At 41.4% G+C, this 20,955-nt stretch overlaps 1 protein-coding gene across 3 annotated transcripts in view; it reads left to right on the top strand.

The window, feature by feature from the left end:
* mapkap1 (MAPK associated protein 1) overlaps positions 1–20,955 on the top strand; it is a 453,244-nt gene that overhangs the window by 343,648 nt on the left and 88,641 nt on the right. For all 3 annotated transcript variants that reach the window (XM_039764445.1, XM_039764443.1, XM_039764446.1), the window contains one exon: positions 6,521–6,661. In XM_039764445.1, coding sequence (XP_039620379.1) covers positions 6,521–6,661 — 141 coding nt within the window. The remainder of the gene's footprint in view (positions 1–6,520; positions 6,662–20,955) is intronic.

The raw sequence follows: 20,955 nt of genomic DNA, 5'->3' as shown, positions 1-20,955 counted from the left end.
TCTCCGAAGCCTATGAAAAACTTGTAATCCCAGGCCACCTTAAATTCCTTTGCACCTCTCCATTAGCGTCTTGTGCTTTTTAAATGTGTCGATCAGCACAAGCAGCCTGCTATCCCATCACCCCCCTTAACAGAGCTCAACTTGGGCAAAAGTGTCTCCCAGCTCAAGGCTCCTTATCTGCATGTGAGGTACCTGAAGTTGTAGAGAGTAGCCAAAATTTACACCGGGTGTTACAGACTCGAATCAAATGTATGTTTTTATTATAATAGAGAGATAATAATAGCAGCTCACTACTCAAAACGCAGAGTGATGGGACCCGAACTGGCAACCTTTCAGTTATAAGGCAGATTTTATCACCCCTGCAGCATCCAAGAATACGTATGAGCTTTCTGTCAATTGACATTTGAGCTTGGGTTTGTAACTCATTGATAGCAACATGTAAATTGAATGATTTTTTGCACTTCAGATATATTCTTGAATAAAAGCGCACGTGTTTATTTGATATTTGGACTAAAGTCTCCACACATTCATATATTTATTTATTTATTTATTCACTAGGGGGCACCAATCACTTCGCATCTCTGCCGCTCGTGTTGTGAAGTGGGGGGCTGAACGCACCCCAAGGAGACACGGTCGCTTCTCCGAAATCCCCTCTTAAACGGTGATACAATGGGAAACAAATAGTTTTTCTACCCCCCCTCTTTGCTCGATCAGCTGCTGCTGCCTCCATGCCGTGTGATCTGCATCTCGCACGGCGCTTCGAACATTTAAAAGCCTGTACATCAGCTATCCTACTCTTTGTCTTTTATTTCTGGCCCCGGACGTGGTTAAATCTCTTGGGACAAAGTCTTGTCTTGTGGGACACAAGTTCTTGATATTTTCTTTTGTTTATAATTTAAAAACGGATTAAGAATCTGAAAATCTAGCAACATAACATTAATGTTCAATAAATTCTAAAAAAAATGATACCAAACATATATATGTAGCTTTTAAAATAAACCTGATTTAGAGCGTGACCAAAAACATGACAATCAAACATTGCCATTGCACTTTAGGCTTAGGATTTTATATAGAGAGAGAGTAGATAAAGCACTTTTAAAACAATATCACGGCTGACCAAAGTGCTGTACAATTAAACCCAACATATAAGAGACACAATAACCAAAAGATAAAAGGAACAAAAGCACAAAAGAGATGAAGAAATTTGTAATAAAAAAGTGCACAGGTAGTCAACATAGCACACGGGGTTAAAGGCCAGGGAGTAAAAGTGCGTTTTTAAAGAAGATTTAAAAGTGAAGGAGCCTGCCTAACATGCACTGGCAAATCGTTCCAGAGTTTTGGAGCTGTAACTGAAAAAGGCCGCTCACCTCTCAGTTTGCATCGTGTCTTAGGAACAAGTAAAAGCATCTGGTCTGCTGACCTGAGAGGGCGAGACGGTACCTAAAGGTGCAGCAGTTCCAACAGGTAAAGTGCACTTCACGTCATTATTAGTGTAACATGGAAAAAGTTTCTGTTTTAGGTCTGTGTTCAGCATTTCTTGCATTTCTCACATTTCCTTTCATCCTACACTTACCCAGATCTTTGTAGACACAGAACACACATGAAATAACAATATACTGTATTATTTACCCTCTACAACTCCAGGCACCTCACACGCAGATAAGGAGCCTTGAGCTGGGAGAACGTTTTACCCGCTAGTCATTGACTACTTTAACTAGCGCAGCTTCTGTACTGTGCTTTGTTGTAAAACCAGACTGAAACTTGTCAAGAACAGAATGTTAATTCAGGTGATCATTTAGCTGTTGAATGACTGACCGTAAGAACCGTACTCCAGCTATTGTGGACATTGTTGGTGGGGAGATGATTTGTGCCTGGATCTGCACGTCTCAAAACCCTTTGAGTCCACCATGAATGGCTCTTTATACCAGAGTATTTAAAAGGAAAATTTGAGACCAGTTGTCCAACACCTAAATCTTGGCTGAAATTGGACCAAGCAAGAGAGTGATGATAGATGTTGTGATGTGAGATTTTGCATACAACTTGATAAATATTTTGTATGTCTTTATTTGTAACTTAGGCAAAGCAATGTAATATTAGTGTTACGTTAGTGAGAAGCTTTCATGTTTACAACCCAAAGGGATTAAGTCAGGAAATTGAATTTTATGATAGTGTTAATGTGTGCCTAAAACTAGTTTAGCATGTGTTTCTCTGCTAAAGTCATAAGAAAGCCAGGCTGCCTAACTGCCAAGCTTTACCTTAACATAGTGGTTTGGGGGTGACAGGTGTGAAGATGTTCCATTCCCCCATTGGTCTGAAGTATGGCTGTTTGGAACTGACTTGTATCAGAAGCCTTTAAGTACCACAATGTCCTATTGGCTCTAGGGGTTGGACAGAACATCTATACATTAGCTCACTCCCTCACTCTCTCTCTCTCACCAAACTGATGAATGACCATCTTACACACCATGAACTCCACAATGGAGGGGACAGCTCGATGGCCATACTGAGACGGGCAATGCGGCCTGTTCTGGAGAAAGCTGACCACAAATGAGTCCTTAACTCGAGACATTTTAAGTAACTAACAAGTCTGTGTGCCGCCTGAAACTACACATCACCATTTAATCAGGTTGTATGGTTGCCAAAATTCAAACGTACTTTGCATATTGTTATTATTTATGAATATTATCAATAATACATTGTTTAAATTGTAAGTTAACTCTTGCTTGTCTTTTACTAGACCTAATTGCCCGAGGTTATAGATGTAGAAGGGAAGGTGGGGAGAAGTTATCTTTATGAAACACTTTATAATACGCTACCGTAGCTGTTTGTTTGTTTGTCCAGGATTTTAAATCACCTGTAGCTCGCAAACCATTTGAACTATTGACATGAAATTTGGTACACATGTACTACGTGACGTCTACTATCCGCTTTCAGGGAGATGATTCACCTCCAGGGTTAGTCCTCTTTCTATTTTTATTTTATTGTAGAACTAGCAAAATACCCGCGCTTCACAGCAGCGAAGTACTGCCTTAAAATTTTTATTAAGAAGAAAATTAAACCTTTTAAACCTCAGGAAAAATATACCAATAATTATTAGTTAAGGATCTCTTTGTATACCACATGGTGAGTTCGGCCCTTTGGTTGTAATATGACCAGGCTGTTCGCCGAGCTTACTCTTGAGCATGTAACGTACAGTCGGCCATGTGAACAGTAATCTTGTCTCAAATCTCACAGCTTGGATTTCTGCTGTCATAATCGGTTTGAGTTTCGTGGTTTGTTTCAATTACGACAGTATTTGTAGGACTTGTTGTGTTGAAGTGACATTTGGCATCTGTCAAGCATTGTAAGTATACAACTGGTTTCATCGATAACTTCACATCCAGCTTTTGAGAGTTTAAACATTCATAAACATCAAAGTGTCCACTACTGAAATCGTCACCTGTCAATCTAAGATGTTTAAAAGGCATTGGCGGTTGTCCAAAAGTGTAAAATATTTGGCCATTTCGGTACACTTGAAAGCAACAACCGAACAATTCTGCGGCAGCCATCAACTTACATGCAGTTACATAGGTGAAGGGCTTTTCACTCTTCTAGTGCTCCTGTGTAGTCTAATTATCTCCTGTACCGTCATCAGTCCACACCTTGAACTTGTCCCAGTCATTCAATACATAAGACACAATGTTCCTCCGGATATCAAGAGTGAGCCTGATATGGCCATGCAATATGTAAGAAAGAGAATGGAAAAGGTAGGTGCCATCTCCGGGCATGGAAACCACTCGGTAAGTGACAGTTGTTTGATCGATGGTGATCACCTCAATAGACATGTTAATGGGGCTACGGCTGAAATGATAAAGGAAATGGGTACCTGAACAATGTAAAGTAAGTCTAAAATACCTACACAATAACTATAATCGTAATAAACAAAAAATAAAACAGCGGAGAAGCTGTGGATTAAATAAAAAGGCTGTAGTTATCAGCAGGGAGACGTGAATCCCGTGGTGAAGCAAGGAAGGGAATGTAGAGACTGGAGCGACGGACGGCCTTAAATAGACAGCCAACAACGTGGGAGGCGTTGGGATGGGGGACCCAACACCGCCTTACATGGTGACCGAGCTGCAGGCTATTGACATATATATGTATGTAAGTGAGATTCAGTTAGCGTTGGGAACCCGTGTACCAAATTTCTTGAAGATGGGTACATAAGTAACAAAGACTGTTGAAAAGTTCAATATGGCGGCCGACAGTGGCATCATACCACCGAAATAAGTACCAAATTTCAGCCTTCCACCTACACGGAAAGTTGGAGAATTAGTGACGTTGGAAAGTTCAATATGGCGGCTGACAGTGGCGTCATACCTCCGAAATAAGTACATACATTGGTTTCGGTTAGCGCAGGGAAGCCGCCTACCAAATTTCTTGAAGATGGGTCCATGAATAAGAAAGTTCAACATGGCGGACGTTGTTGACCGTTACGCGTAGAATTTTGAAATGAAACCTGCTTAACTTTTGTAAGTAAGCTGTAAGGAAAGAGCCTGCCAAATTTCAGCCTTCTAGCTACACGGGACGTTGGAGAATTAGTGACGTTGGAAAGTTCAATATGGCGGCTGACAGTGGCATCATACCACCGAAATAAGTACGTACATTGGTTTCGGTTAGCGCAGGAAAGCCTCCTACCAAATTTCGTGAAGATGGGGCCATAAATAAGAAAGTTCAACATGGCGGACATTGTCGACCATTATGACCGTTACGCGTAGAATTTCGAAATGAAACCTGCTTAACTTTTGTAAGTAAGCTGTAATGAATGAGCCTGCCAAATTTCAGCCTTCTACCTACACAGGAAGTTGGAGAATTAGTGACGTTGGAAAGTTCAATATGGCGGCCGGCAATGGCGTCATACCATCGAAATAAGTACGTACATCCGTTTCAGTTAGCGCAGGGAAGCCGCCTACCAAATTTCGTGACGATGGGGCCATAAGTAAGAAAGTTCAACATGGCGGACATTGTCGACCGTTATGACAGTTACGTGTAGAATTTCGAAATGAAACCTGCCCAACTTTTGTAAGGAAGCTGTAAGGAATGAGCCTGCTAAATTTCAGCCTTCCACCCACACGGGAAGTTGGAGAATTAGTGATGAGTCAGTCAGTCAGTCAGTCAGTGAGTGAGTCAGTGAGGGCTTTGCCTTTTATTAGTATAGATCAACTCTCGGCAGTGGCCAGCAAGGGCGGCTGTGCGACACATGCATACGGGCACCGTTCTCATCCCTACCACCTTCGCCGTCACTTCCTCTACCTCTTCATATCTTAAATCATTCTTGAGGCAGATTGAAGACGTGTAAGTGGCAGCTTAAGTGAAAAATTAAAGAAAGCGTACTAAGTAATTGCACCACAGACACTGACTTAATCGGTTTTAATGCGAAAAGATGCTGATGAGAATAGAAGAAGAGGGCCAATACCATATAAACAGTGGTGAGTCTGGGAGATTTGAGGCATTCTGACAAAAGCTACTTATTAATAATACACAAGGGGAAAGTCAAGCAATATACTAGTCTACCAAGACAAACCAATGAATAGTAAGATACCAGCAGAGTGGGGTAGGCTTATCAGAAACAAGAATACAGGAAACGTCTGTTTTGGGGAACGATTGCTGTTTTCTTTTCGTGTGTAACTTGTATATTATTTGTATCTCTGTAATGCATTACTGATTTTTCCAGTGGTACACAGTCTCAACTTTGCATCATGGAAGGATTCCATGCTGGGGTCTTTTTCATTCTGTGTTCTCTGCTAGGGCTTGGTTGTTGCTAAGAACACGAGGACAGTTCCAGGCAGCCCTTCAGAGCCGACCCCAGTAACCTGTTTGCTAAATTTAGCTCTGGTGTCTCGACTGGTTTGTTCTTCCGCCTCAGCCTAACTGGCTTATCGTAAAAGCCTAACTGGTAAGCCGAATAACCTCTTGTGCTTTAAAGCACAGCCAGCAAACACTAAGAACGAGAAGATTCCGCTTAGCAAACTGGGCTGAGTCTTTCCAGCAGCTAGTGATGTGCAGCAGTTTTACTGAATGATTTTGTTTCTGCTCAGAATTTCAGCCTGTATCACTTTTTAACCAAACACCATCCCACCATGTATTTTCTGAGCACACTTTTTCCAGCTGGTGTTCGTGGGGGAGTTAGAACCTATCCCAGAAGCAACAGGCATTTGAAATGAATTGAAATTTTTGACATGTAATCCCCCGGCATGTAACAGTATGAATATTAACTGATCTGGAGACTCAGCGGCATTTGACCATGAACAAGGACCTGAGGAGACTGGCTTCATGGTCAAAGAACAAAGCAGGGAGACTGCTCAGATGTGAACCGTGAGGAGGCCATTTTTTTCCTCACTGCTGATTAAGAGGAGCCCCCTTAGCCACTGAGAGGAGGTGCTGCTGCTGCAACCTTGGCAGCTGACTCAGAGAAATGAAGCAAACCAAATTTGAAAATGTCAAGTTTGATGAAAATGGAATTATTTTGTGTTTGCTTTCTTAGGTTCTCGTGGGGAAGAGAGTTCAGAAGAGGACCCCCCTATTGATATATCTGCCGTTCAAGATATGTTGAGCAGCCATCACTACAAATCCTTTAAAATTAGTATGATACATAGGTTGCACTTTACCACTGATGTCCAATTAGGTAAGTTTGCTATTAAATTATTCTGTATGCCACCCTGTATACATATTGTGTGTTTAAGAATTATCTACTTATCATCTAGTGCCTTTCTATCTGTAATATAGCATCTTTCACTTCCTGTTTGTTTTGATATGGTACCTTTCACATCTCTATTATATAGTGGCAATATTTACAGTCTCCGTGCTGCCCTCTAGAGCAGCGTGCCACCGTGTCAGTTCCTGACATTTTGAATGGCTTTGTGAGTGGATGTGTGAGTGGCGTAAAGCAACATCTTTGGTGGAAGTCACTCCTGTGAATTTCCCCTTGGGGATTAATAAAGTATCTATCTATCTATCTATCATATAGTGCCTTTCACATCTATCTATCTATCTGTCTATTATATAGTGCCTTACTCTATCTATCTATCTATTGTGAACGATAGGGGGCGCTCTCGCTCCCTTGAACCCCTGTCCACGACTCCAGACACCAGGTAAAAGTCCAAATGTTGACTTTATTTTTCTTCCACAGTGCACAAAGCACACTCTCCACCACAATACTCATATAAATCACAATAACAACAAATAACCAATCCTCCAGCTCCCAGACGCGTTGCCACCCCTTCCACCCAGCTCAGCTCATTGTCTGGGAGTTCCCATAGTCCTTTATACTCCCTGACCCGGAGGTGTTTCTACCCAACAGTCCACAAGTCCTTATTCCTTCCGGGTCAGGGTAAATAGTCCTTTTCTTCAACCCGGAAGTCCGTCGCTCTTCCTATGACGAACCTCCGGGTCACAGGGCACGAAGAAGCCCTCGGTCCTCCCTACAGTTCCCTCCTGTGGCCCCCATGGCATCCAGCAGGGCTTTGCATAAAAACTCCATTGTCCGTGATGCCCTGCTGGTCTTCTGGGGACCTCCATGCTGCAAGGAGGGCTCCACCTGGCGGCTTGGGGGTATTGGCCGGGATAAATGGCCGGCCATCGTTCATACTATCTATCTATCTATCTATCTATCTATCTATCTATCTATCTATCTATCTATCTATCTATCTTATAGTGCCTATCTCTGTCTGTCTGTCTGTCAGTCTCTATCTATCTATCTATCTAATCCTGCCTACTATGTCAAATTCTATCTATCTATCTATGAAGGAAGATTACAAAAGGTTGTAAAATGATGGTGAGGGAGATGCACGGACTTCTATTATTTCCTATGTTCATAGTGACAATTTCATTTTGCTGTGTTCTGTTTTCTTTTTAGTTTCCAGTTTTCTAGCCCTAGTTTACAGTTTTTCTTCACATTTTATCAGTTGAAATGCAATGACTGACATATATATATATATATATATATATATATATATATATATATATATACAGACACTGTATATATATAATTCAATGCACACTCTTGATTTTATTTTCTTTTTCCCTTGTGGGAAACGCCTTCCTGTTCCCCACAAGTATGACACAGTCCAAGCACAGCACAATACCATAAGTCTCTTTCTTCACTCTTTCCTTCTCCTCCTTCACTCCTCAGGTCAAGCTTCGTTGCTCCTCCTTCCGACTTTGGCTTCTCGAGTAGTGGCTGCTGGCTCCTTTTATAATGTACCTCTATATATATAGAGAGAGAGAGAAAGAGAGAGGGGCTAGGTGTCCCTAGCACATTCTCTGATACTTTTATATTGTTTGGAAGCAAACATTCAATGTGTTTTTTTGTAAAAACTTTATTACATTTTGCAATTTATTTTGCTGTAACAAAGGTGTACAGTATAATTCCAGATGTAAAAAGTCTGAAAGAGAAATATCTGACCTTTCCTTAGATTTGCAGAGCATGAAGATTGATTGAAGGATGATAAAGTTATAGCCAGTTCAATCAAAGTAGCAGACAGTAAGAAAATGTGAGGCAGAATTTAAAGGGTTAAGTTGGACACAATAACTCAGAAATGCACAACTCAGCAGTTGATAGCATTAGAAAGTACTAGATGTTTGCTGATTTTGATGTCTACAGAGGTAATATGTTGTGTTTTTTGTGTACAGTATTTTACCACTACATTCAGTTTTAAGTACTGTAGTTAAGTGTCATGTTCTGGGCCCATCCAATTTCTTTTATTAAACATTCGTTCATTCATGTGATCTCTTCTGCTTGGGATCACTAGTGTCAGCTGTCTTTTTTTTTTTTTTTTGTAAGGCGCTTGGTCAAATTCTGTCTAACAAATGAATTATGAAAATGTTTATCAGAAGACTCCCAGAAGTCCCTCTGTCAGTATTACGCTCACGTCCCTCTGTCAGTATTACGCTCACAGGAGCCTGCTCAGGGGTCCTCACCTTACAGTTTGTAGCTCAGAGGGACTCGTCTCCCAGATCTGTATTATTATTATTATTTTTTTTTTTCCCTTTTTGGTAATTTAGTTTATCAAAATTTAATTTGAACAAAAATGACTGTACAAGCAAAGTGATGTTTGTTTGGAGAAGCACTGGTTGCTTTGAAAAAAAAATGCAATTTTGGTTTTGATTTATTAAAAAAACAAATTGCATTTACTTTTGATTTCTCATAACGTTCTATAATGTTTACGTTATAAGTCTGCGCAGAATGAATTTTTTCATCAAGCTCTCATACCACCCATGGCCACATTTTTACGGAGTCCATTGCTAATAAAAAAAACTCAAGCAACAAACGTAAAGAAATGTGTGATGTGGAATTCTTTAGAGAATAAGTTTTATTGTGAGCTTGCGTTTCCTCGTATCTATTTTCCATTTCCTATTTTATTTTTTATTACATTAGCAGGCAATTATTTTTTCTTATAATAGAAGACCTGTCATTTTAATGAAAGGTTGAAAATTGTAATACCGGAATACTTGAACACCTAATTAAATTTCTTTTATAGACACTGGATTTCAGCACTATGTGCTCGTCCTTTAAATTGTGTCAATTAAAAGTATATTTTTACTCATTATTCTTCTTTAAACAATTCTATAAATATATAGCACTAATGACTTAACGTACACCCTACAAGTGTTGTTTACTCTCATCATTCCCAAAACATTTAATCTTTGTTAAATGCCATTGCAGATTACAGTGGAATTTAGTTTATACATTTTTTTTATCAAATTTCTTTACATGACTTAACTGTTCAGTTTTTATCTTAAAACATATTAGCAGTTGTAAGAGTCGATCTTAGAATGTTTAATGTCGATGTTAAAGAGCACACGGGTGGTTGCTTAGTTTGTTTAGAGTGTGAGTTTCTCGTAACTACACAGACCATTCTGACTAACGGACCATTTTGTTTCACCCCTAAAAGCTGGGGTTCCCAACGTGGGATGACCGCACTCTCCGTGGAGGTGGGGCTGTGGAGGGAAGGCTGCGATTTGATTGGCTAAAATCGAGTGAGGTGAATCGTCCGAGTCTTTTTACAGTGCAGTTGGTGTCTTTGCAGTGTGCCGTCGTTTGTTGGTCATTTATTAGTTAGCGCTCCTGCATTGTGTGCCCAGTTGTCACTTGTGAATGAGCCACAGAAATGCCGACTTTCTTGCTGTGGGCGGAGCATTCATAAAGGTGAATAGCTTTTTTTTTAGTTAAGATTTGGACCTTGCAATGATCCATAGTGAAGGTCGAAGTCCAGTATTGATATCTGTGCAAGCCCTGATCAGCGGTGAGACAACACTAATTTCGAGGTTTGATAGATGTTTTGCTAAAGGGAGACTGCATTGTACGCAATACCTGCTGCTTACACTCGGCCCATCTCTCCTGCGGGCGGTCCTGGCGTAGCACAGCAATTGTTAATTGCGTGTCATTTCTTCATGGCTTTTGATGCTTCATGGTATGTATACCTCAACCTCCGGATCGTCATTCCACGCAACTAGGAATGGGATTTAAACCCAGGACTTTATAATAATAATACACTTTATTTATTTAACGCCTTTTCCATGTTCAAGGCACTCCACAGAATTATGAAGGACATATTGCACTTATGTCATTTTCATTGCTAAGTTAAATTTTAAATTGAATGTGGTGTGGCTTGTTTATATACATAAAAGCAAATTGCTCTGAGCATTCAAAGCTTTCAATAATTGTGGGGATTTTGCAGACGTTTTCTTGTTTAACTTTTGCATGTGTTGTCTTTGTGTTGATTCTTGTTTCTGTCTTCTGCTTGAGTAGCACTTAAGGCTGATTTATACTTGTGTGTCGAGCCTACGTCGTAAGTAATCATAATCGTCTGTATGCTACACCGAACCCTCTCCCACTTGAACAGAGGCAGTGGTGCAGTAAGAATTATGTTTCTGGACTTCTCTAGCACCTTCAACACCATCCAACCTCTGCTCCTCAGGGACAAGCTGACAGAGATGGGAGTAGATTCACACCTGGTGCCATGGATCGTGGACTATCTTACAGACAGACCTCAGTATGTGCGTCTCGGGAACTGCAGGTCTGACATTGTGGTCAGCAGCACAGGAGCTCCACAGGGGACTGGAATTTCTCCGGTTCTGTTCAGCCAACATACATCAGACTTCCAATACAACTTGGAGTCCTGCGACGTGCAAAAGTTCACTGACGACACTGCTATGGTGGGCTACATCAGGAGTGGGCAGGAGGAGAGGACAGGAAGCTAATCAAAGACTTTGTTAAATGATACGACTCAAACCACCTACAACTGAACACCAGCAAGACCAAGGAGCTGGTGGTGGATTTTAGGAGGCCCAGGCCCCTCATGGACCCCGTGATCATCAGAGGTGACTGTGTGCAGAGGGTACAGACCTACAAATACCTGGGAGTGCAGCTGGATGATAAACTGGACTGGACTGCCAATACTGATGATCTGAGAGGACAGAGCTGACTATACTTCATTAGATGGCTGGTGTCCTTCAACATCTGCAATAAGATGCTGCAGATGTTTTACCAGACGGTTGTGGCGCCCTCTTCTGCGTGGTGTGCTGGGAGGCAGCATAAAGAAGAGGGACGCCTCACGCCTGGACAAACTGGTGAGGAAGGCAGGCTCTATTGTAGGCACAACAGTTGGACAGTTTGACATCTGTGGCAGAGCGACGGGCGCTGAGCAGACTCCTGCCAATCATGGAGAATCCACTGAACAGGATCATCTCCAGACAGAGGAGCAGCTTCAGTGACAGACTGCTGTCACCATCCTGCTTCACTGACAGACTGAGGAGACCCCACACTATGCGACTCTTCAATTCCACCGGGGGGTAAACGTTAACATTACACAAAGCTATTGTCTGTTATACCTTCATTGTTAGCACTCTTTCATTTACTATTGTTCTTTATCAGTATGTTGCTGCTGGAGTATGGGAATTATAAAGTATCTATCTATCTATCTATCTAGCTAGCTATCTATCTATTATATAGTGCCTTTCATATCTATCTATCTATCTATCTATCTATCTATCTATCTATCTATCTATCTATCTTATATAGTGCCTTTCATATCTATCTATCTATCTATCTATCTATCTATCTATCTATCTATCTATGTATTATATAGTGCCTTTCATATCTATCTATCTATCTATCTATCTATCTATCTATCTATCTATCTATCTATCTATCTATCAGATCGCCCACGTAAACTCACAAAGTATCTACAATCCGTGACACGTACCTCCTCAAAAATCTGCTCATCGAAGCAAACCCTTCACAGATCCCTACACCTGTGACTCACCGTTTTGGTAACAAAGTATTTTCTAAAATGTTTTTCTGTTCATCTTCTGGCTTGGAAGTCGGCAAATGTATGAAAAAGTGTAAAATTGTGAGGGACGGACCTATGGAAGAAAATGTGTAGCCAGAGGAGTGGTGATCCTGATGGGTAAAAACAGCCTGCACTTTAATGGATCAGTCACTTTTCGTCTGTGCTACAAACACCATTAACTAGTGTTCACGTATGTGCCTGCGGTGAGGAGCAGTACAACGCAGAAGTGTAAACTGCCTTTGACGGCGTAGCCTGCGGTGCATAGCTATGATATACACTCGGCGCACAAGTATAAAATGGCCTTTATACTCCAGCACACCAACGACACCACTTGATGCTATTTTACAAACATTAGTTTAGTTGAAACTTTTGCAATGTGAAAAAAAAGATGAAGGCCACCACCACCCTTAATGTTGGAGCAAAATTAATAAACCCCAGCGTGAAAATGGCCCAAAATATCCTGCAAATAGAGGGTACTAAAAAAATAAAGCAAATGTGAGCACATGCGCCATTTCTGGGTTAAAGAGTGTGAAAAAACTGGCCATTTTGTAAGTCACATGCATCAAGGGTGTCAAAATTTCTGAAGCATCCATTGAGTTCAATTTGAATTTGGCCCATTGAGAGCGAAAGGGAGTGCAGCGGGAAAGTCGGGTGGCACTTTGGAACAATCTGGACCAGGACAGGCCATTCAGCCCAACAAAGCTCGCCAGTCCTATCCACCTGAGTATGTGACACGCCTTAAATTAAAACTGCAAGTCTGCACTTCAGTCACATCTTGATGGCTTCTTTTCAAATCCATTGTGGTGGCATACGGAACAAAAGTGATGAAAATCTTACGGATTAAAATTACGGACCTAACTATATGATAGACGGTTTGACTCGTTTTGACATCTGCTTATGCAGGACATCGAGATGTTTTGGGTTCACTCCATTTTTGGTCTTATAGACCTAAAAAACAACTCATTTTTGGACCATATTCTGTGCAAGAAATTACACCCTTATGGTGAAGAGTAAGCCAATAGGTGTCTTCAGCAAAAATGATCAGAGGAACTTGAATTTGAACAGGCCACATCAACCGACTAAATAGTCAAAAAAAAAAATGGGGCTTGGTAATATAGGTATATGGACTGTCGTTTTCAGCAGTTTCGAGGTTGCTGATCTTGAATATAGTCATCCGTTATCCAACCCGCTATGTCCTAACTACAGGGTCACGGGGGGTCTGATGGAGCCAATCCTAGCCAACACAGGGCACAAGGCAGGAAACAAACCCCAGGCTGGGCGCCAGCCCACCGTAGGAATACAGGGTGGTCCAGATCTAATTATGCAGATCCAGATCGTCTGGATGACTTTGATTTAGGGACGATTCCAGTTCGGCGCGAAGACGATTGTTCATGTCGTCAGTTCGCACACTTCTCAATGATCTGGGATTTTTCAGATGATTTTCTATGTAATAAACGTAATAAGTTATAGCGTAATGAAAATTGCATAATTAGATCTGGACCACCCTATATAGTCATATTTTTGATATTTGATTCTTTACTGGTGGTCCAAATCCCAGAAGGTTCAAAATCACAAATTTCAAGCCTATGCATGTGGGGTGTTGTTTTTTAGGCTATTTCAAAGTTCAGGAATTACAGATCCTTTACTAGGAATCTTGTCCTCTATGGACCACCATCAGACGGTGAAAAAAAGCCAGGTTTCTATTATAATCGAGAATATTTAGACTTTATACTTTTAAACTGAAGCACACATTTTAATATTTCAAATATCTGATCCAATTATTCTTCTTTATGGAATACTTCTGCCTCATGAAGTGAAACATAACATTTGTAATGAATACCCTGAATTAGGGTGGCTTACGCTAATTCAGACTTTTTTGTCTTTTACTCATTCTGAATTATTTATTGTAAACTGAATGTTGGATTTGGGTTGGGGGGGGGGTACTGTTTTGTTATTGTTTTTTTTTTTTCCTTCTAGTGACAGAATTCCTTGGAGGTCGGTTGTAGGTCAGTGATTAATTCCCGAAACAGAGTGCATTTTGACTGTTTACACCAAGTTGTCACATCCATGTAGAGTCTCCGGTCTGAGGTAGGGGGGTGTAATTGGCACTAATTTGACACTGTCATCCCCCTGGCAGGCCGGCTTTGGAAGGCAGAAGTCGTATAGCTCCATTGAATGTTCTCACGCTACATTTTTTACATTTAAGCAAAAGCTGGCAAATTAATATCCGGCAGAGTCCGATGTACCCAAATTACTCCATGCTACTGAAAAATCAGGTTTTAAGCTTGATGCTTCATTTGAGCTGATGTATGGCTCTGGCTTAATGATTTTGTTTTACTTCCCACAAAATAAATTCATGGATGTTGATGAATTGAAAAAATTGACTGTGTCGTGTTGGGCTTAGCAGTCTGATGGATGTCTTCTTGCTTGCCTTCAGGCTTGCCAGTTGATAGCCGGTCACTTAAATGTGCTTGAAAAATGGAAGGCAAGTTACAATGGCCAGTTCCCTGTTGTTAAGGTTAAGCTCATAAGTTTAAGGCCCTCGAGTCCCAAATATCAAAGTAGCATGCAGGACAGTGGGGCTTCATGGGAGGCTGTGATGCGGGTGCCATAACAGACAGCCTGCAAAGGCTTCAGAATGTAAAGCACATGGATGCTGATTTATCCCGTTATAATCTGGAGAGTGTTGAAGCCTCCTAAAGACTCCACAAGCCAGGCCAGGCCTCTGTTTTGTCATATTAGGGTGACCCTAATCCCTCTTTATACTCGACCGACTCGAACAGAGACTGGCACGTGAGTGAGGAGGGCCCAACCCGTCTCCCCACTCCTGACATCACGCACGGCCTGCAGCCTCTGTCTCAGATTAGCGTGAATAAATCACTCCTCTAAGCGAAATCTGATACTTAGCGCGATGAGAGAAGTCGCAAAATCAACCGGAATGTTCAAGCAAAATACCGAAAAAAACCTGATCTAAATCCGCTAAGTCGCTCTCTCGTGAAAATCGGATAGGCAGACAGACATTGGATTTTACATATATATACTAGCCAACCCGCTGTGTTGTATACGCCGCATAATTATTTATTGATGGGTGAACACTTCCTGAAAGACACAGTTGTCCAAATGGGGTGGGTTTGAGGATACGACTGTAAGTGAATGAAAAGATGTCTGGAGAGAGCAACATACAATTGTCCCTGACTGAAAACTGGTTTTGGCAGATACAGGCATATCTTTTTGAAAGTTTGGCCCTGTGCCTTATTAATTGTCATTGCAAAGGCCAATCTAACAGGAAATTGTCTGCGTGTAAAAGTAAAAGGCAAATTTGAATCTGATGGGGTCAGGGAAATCCGGGGAATAAGGACAGTTTGTGAGGTAGCAGCTGCGATAGACTTACACTTCAGTGTATTGCGTTGAATGCTAGTAACAGTCAATCTAGTGCCATTACAGAGACCTCTTGCTGGCAGGAGATTTCTGAGAAGCATGACGACTGAACCAATTTTAATTTTGAGTTTATGCGGAGGCATGCCAGTGGGAGTAAGACTGTTAAGAAATTCTTCGGGGAATGAACGTTGATCTGATGGAGTCGACGCTGGTGAAAGTTACTTCATCGGTAGGGATAAGTTTCAGTACTTGTTCATGAAGGTGTAGCGAGTCTTCGTTGGTGACGCTTAATATAGCTCGTGTACTGAGTTGTTCCGGAGTGACAGTTGAGAAATTGATGCCTTTAGAGCAATGGTGGACGCAGGAGGAGGGTTAGAGTTGGCAGGCGGGGCTCTGTCGTGCGATTTTTATATATATATATATATATATATATATAAAAGCTGCCGGAACCGAAAAGAACAATGAAAACTCAACGTGGCTCAGAAGGGCATGTGAACTGTAGCAGAGATAAAAGCGACTTAGGCTGTGCTTGGTGAGGTGTTGCGTGCAGGCACATGAGCAGGCTGGACGCGGGAGGAGGGTTAGAGTTGGCAGGCGGGGCTCTGTCGTGCATATCCCAAGGTCGTAGAGTTGGTGGGGGGACTTTGCGAGTTGGCGGGCGTGGCTTTGTCGTGCGTACCCCATGGTCGGGCGACTTAGTCAATTATATATATAGATATATACAGTGGGTACGGAAAGTATTCAGACACTGTTCAATTTTTCACTCTTTGTTATATTGCAGCCATTTGCTAAAATCATTTCAATTATTTTTTTTCCTTATTAATGTACACACAGCACCCCATATTGACAGACAAAAAAAAGAATTTTTGAAATTGTTGCAGATTTATTGAAAAAGAAAAACTGAAATATCACATGGTCCTAAGTACTCAGACCCTTTGCTGTGACACTCATATATTTAACTCCGGTGCTTTCCATTTCTTCTGATCATCCTTGAGATCACCTTCATTTTGAGTCCAGCTGTGTTTGATTATACTGATTGGACTTGATTAGGAAAGCCACATGCATGCAGGCAACGTAGTCCAGGAAGAGTTCCACCTTTTGTATTGGGGGAGCAAACAGTCTGTGCGTCTGTCTTTCCATTAAACTGGCCTCCCAGCTGGGTATTAAATGTTAAACCATCCCAGCCAGAAGGCCAGCACATGCCTGGTGTCCATCACAAAGTTTATTAACTTCTTCTTCTTCTTCTTTCGGCTGCTCTTGTTAGGTGTTGCCACAGCGGATCTTCTTCTTCCATATCTTCCTGTCCTCGTCATCTTGTTCTGTCACACCCATCACCTGCATGTCCTCTCTCACCACATCCATAAACCTTCTATTAGCCCTTCCTCTTGCCTGGCAGCTCTATCCTTAGTACCTTTCTCCCAATATACTCAGCATGTTTCCTCTGCACATGTCCAAACCAACACAATCTCGCCTCTCTGACTTTGTCTCCCGCCCGTCCCACCTGAGCTGACCCTCTAATGTCCTCATTTCTAATCCTATCCATCCTCGTCACACCCAATGCAAATCTTAGCATCTTTAACTCTGCCACCTCCAGCTCTGTCTCCTGTGCCACCATCTCCAGCACATATAGCATAACATAGCTGGTCTTACTACCGTCCTGTAGACCTTCCCTTTCGCTGTTGCTGGAAGCAAAAAAAAAAGTTTATTAACTAAAATTCAAAAACAATAACAGAAGTAATGACAGATAAATCAACATTAAGACATACCCAAATGGCTACCTAAAATCAAATATGTCTAGTTTGCAATACAGAAATTAAAGTCCATCAACCAATTAATAATCAGAAAAAGCACTCCGAATAAGCAGAATCCAAAGAAGAGTCGAAAACCAATAGGTTCAGCTACCTACTTGGAATGCTGGCTGTTAAATTCGAGTGTAGCATCAGGTGGCCCTGTCCCCCTGGGTTCAACAAACAGAGAACAAGCAACACAATTTACAAAACTGACACACACAACGATAACATCTCTCAAAACCCTGTGACACGAGCAAGGCCCCTCGAAACTGCAGAGTCTGAGAAGCAGGTATCACGGGAGAGCGCCAGTCAGGAGAGGTTCAGACTCACAAAGGTGCCCGATAAGAAATGGCAATGAAAGGTACAGGTAGGGCAAGAGATATTGGACATTTTTTAATGTATTCTGTTAACGGCAGTACATTATAATTGTGTAAGTAAAATATTACATGTTATATCATATTCGATAATGTAATTAAAGTATCGTAATGAGGTCCGAATTTCAGTTTCAACTGTTCAGTGGGTTAACACAGTTTGACTCCTGTCAGATAGAAGCAATCGCCCAAAAACGAGTCACTTAGTCACAAATAAAAACTTGGCAGTATAATAAGCACTGGAAAGTACTAGAAGCCGATTGATTTTCTGAGAAATTGCTCCAGTAGATTTAGCTCTATAGATATTATCTCTCTGTGCTTATTTTTTTCAAAAGTTGTTGAAGTAAAAAAAGTTGTTAAAATGCTTTTAAAGTAAACAACAACATTTATTTCTATAGCACATTTAGCTCAAAGTGCTTTACATGATGAAGAAAGAGAAAAAGAGACAAAGTAAGAATTGCAATAAGACGAAACTCATTAACATAGAATAAAAGTAAGGTCCGATGGCCAGGAAGGACAGTAAAAACAAAAAAAAACACTCCAAATGGCTGGAGAAAAAATAAAATCTGACGGGGTCCTGAGGCCACGAGACCACCCAGCCCCCTCTAGGCATTCTACCTAACGTAAATGACCTCAATCAGTTGTGACAGATAGAGGGCGCTATCGCTCCCTTGAACCCTCCGATCAAACGTCAGACACCAGGTAGAAGTCCAAATTTGACTTTTTATTATTCAACAGTGCACAAAGCACCCTCCTCTCCACAATTCTCATTAAACAATACTCAATAATCAATTCTCCTCTCCCAGACACGTTGCCACCCTTCCACCCAGCTCAGCTCGCCGTCTGGGAGCTGTCACAGTCCTTTTATAGTCCCTGACCCGGAAGTGTTCCAATCCCCAGTCCGTGTGATTCCTTATCACTTCCGGGTCAGATAAAAAGTCCTTTTCTTCATCCCTGAAGTACATCACTTCTGCTGTCGCTTTGTTTATGACGCACTACCGGGTTATAGGGCACATATAACTCTCTGGGCCTCCCTATAGCGTCTTCTGTTGGCCCCTGGGGTATCCAGCAGGTTTGTAGGGGAAAACTCCATAGTCCATGATTCCCTGCTGGTATCCGGGGCACCTCCATGCTGCAGGGAGAGCTCCATCTGGTGGCCTGGGGGTATTGGCCATGATGACAAGCCGACCATAGACCACACAGTCCTCATGGTATTCAGGGTTCTCATGGAAGGACTTGATGATGACGGTCACGTGGACTTCTGGCCTTTAATCCGTCAATGGAGGGACATCACGGTGCTTTGATCAGGTGGTGGTGGCGCAGGTCGCCACCCTAGAAAACCGGAAAAAGAACAAAAGAGAGAGCAGGGGTGAGTACAGATTTTGGAGCCACCATGAATAGTATTGATAATTAATTGAATACGCAGAGCATCAGGATTGAATTAAAATGCAGTTATGAGAAAGTCATGTTAAAGTAATGTGTTGTTTGCAGTTAGCAGTGCTGCACCGTATCAGCCTGGCGAATTCCTCTTGGCAGTCAATTCCAGATTTGAGGTGCATAACAACAGAAGGCCGCCCGCCCGCCTGCCTCACCACTTCTTTTAAGTTTAGCATCTTGGAATTCTAAGCAGACACTCATTTGAAGATCTGAGGTTAAAACAAAAGTTGAGGCCACTGACTAGAAGTGCTGCAACGTTTGCCAACTGCTAATTTTCTAAAACAGTCTATTTTGGAGCCAAGTGTTACAAGAACTATGCAGCCTCCCTCACCAGAGTTTTTTTTTGTTGGCCATTCTTGTTGGTCACGATAGATTCTATTTTTTCGTTTACGTCCTCACAATCGTGTAGCAGTTATAGTTTCATAAATTCAGATTTGTAAATATTGACAGATAACTGTAATAGCTGCCTCTCGATAACGGTTGTACCTTAAGCAGCACTTCAAGACATTTTACATTTGTTACAAATAATAATACTTTTATTGTGGCTCACCTGTGGCACGGTTGGGGAGAGTGAATATAAGAGCGCATTCTTCGATTTCATTCCACGTAATGTGATCTAACAGTCCATTTGGTGTTAAGAGTCATCAGGTCAGGTGGCGTTTACTGCTTCAAGTACAGCTCAACGTCCGTTATAACAAACTCGGTTTGAACAAATTTTTATTGTTTTTTTTTTTTTTTGATCATAGCCAATTTCCTGTGGAATTAATGTTGTATAAAACTCATTACAGAGAAGTCCGTTTTATCTGCAAAATTTATTACAACCCTGCACTCGGGTCCCAATTCAGGTGGATCGCTATCAGTGCATGCTCCCAACCTAAGTAATTTTTCATTTAAAACAAAAAAAGTTGAAGCACATAATTTTGTTTTATGAAATCCATGAAATAAATAAAAAAAAAGAAGCAGCCCAGGTGTATTTCTTCTCTACTTTACTATTGCACTGTGCTGAACAGTCAGTTAGACTGCATATTGGTTTACACCGATAGTCATGACACCTTTGCAGTGGAGTGGACCTCGAAGGGTTAATGGCAGACATTGTGGGCGTGTCTAGGGTGTGGGATAACTGTCAATCAAATACGACTTCGGCGGTAGTCGCGGAGCTGTGGAGGTTCACCGTTACTCCGTTGATTTCCAGGTTTCTCGAGTTTTGGCTGAACACGTTGATCAGATCGACGCTTCATTTTTGGTTCGCCCTTCAACAAAAGCGTCGACCGATGCTCATCCAGTTTTCAACGTGTTTATTTTTTCTCCAGCCGTCTGGAGTTTTTTTGTTTTTTCTGTCCCCCCTGGCCATTGAACCTTACTCTTATTTGATGTTAATTAATGTTGATTTATTTTGCTTTTATAATTGTGTCTTTCATTTTTCTATTCTTTAATATGTAAAGCACTTTGAGCTACTGTTTGTATGAAAATGTGCTATAGAAATAAATGTTGTTGTGTTTCATAAATTTGCTGCGATTTCGCCCCATGAACACCTTTCACATTTTAATATGTCTTTGAATTTTGTGCTCCCACATTTATACAGACAGTGTTTCTTACTTATGAATGTGTCCTTCATTGCCTCAAACTCTTTGTCCTGATCTTTTTATGTAA

This window comes from Polypterus senegalus, chromosome 9 (genome assembly GCF_016835505.1).
Source record: "Polypterus senegalus isolate Bchr_013 chromosome 9, ASM1683550v1, whole genome shotgun sequence".
NCBI lineage: Eukaryota > Metazoa > Chordata > Cladistia > Polypteriformes > Polypteridae > Polypterus > Polypterus senegalus.
Note: the sequence above shows the minus strand (reverse complement) of the source record. Positions and strands in the feature narration are given on the sequence as shown.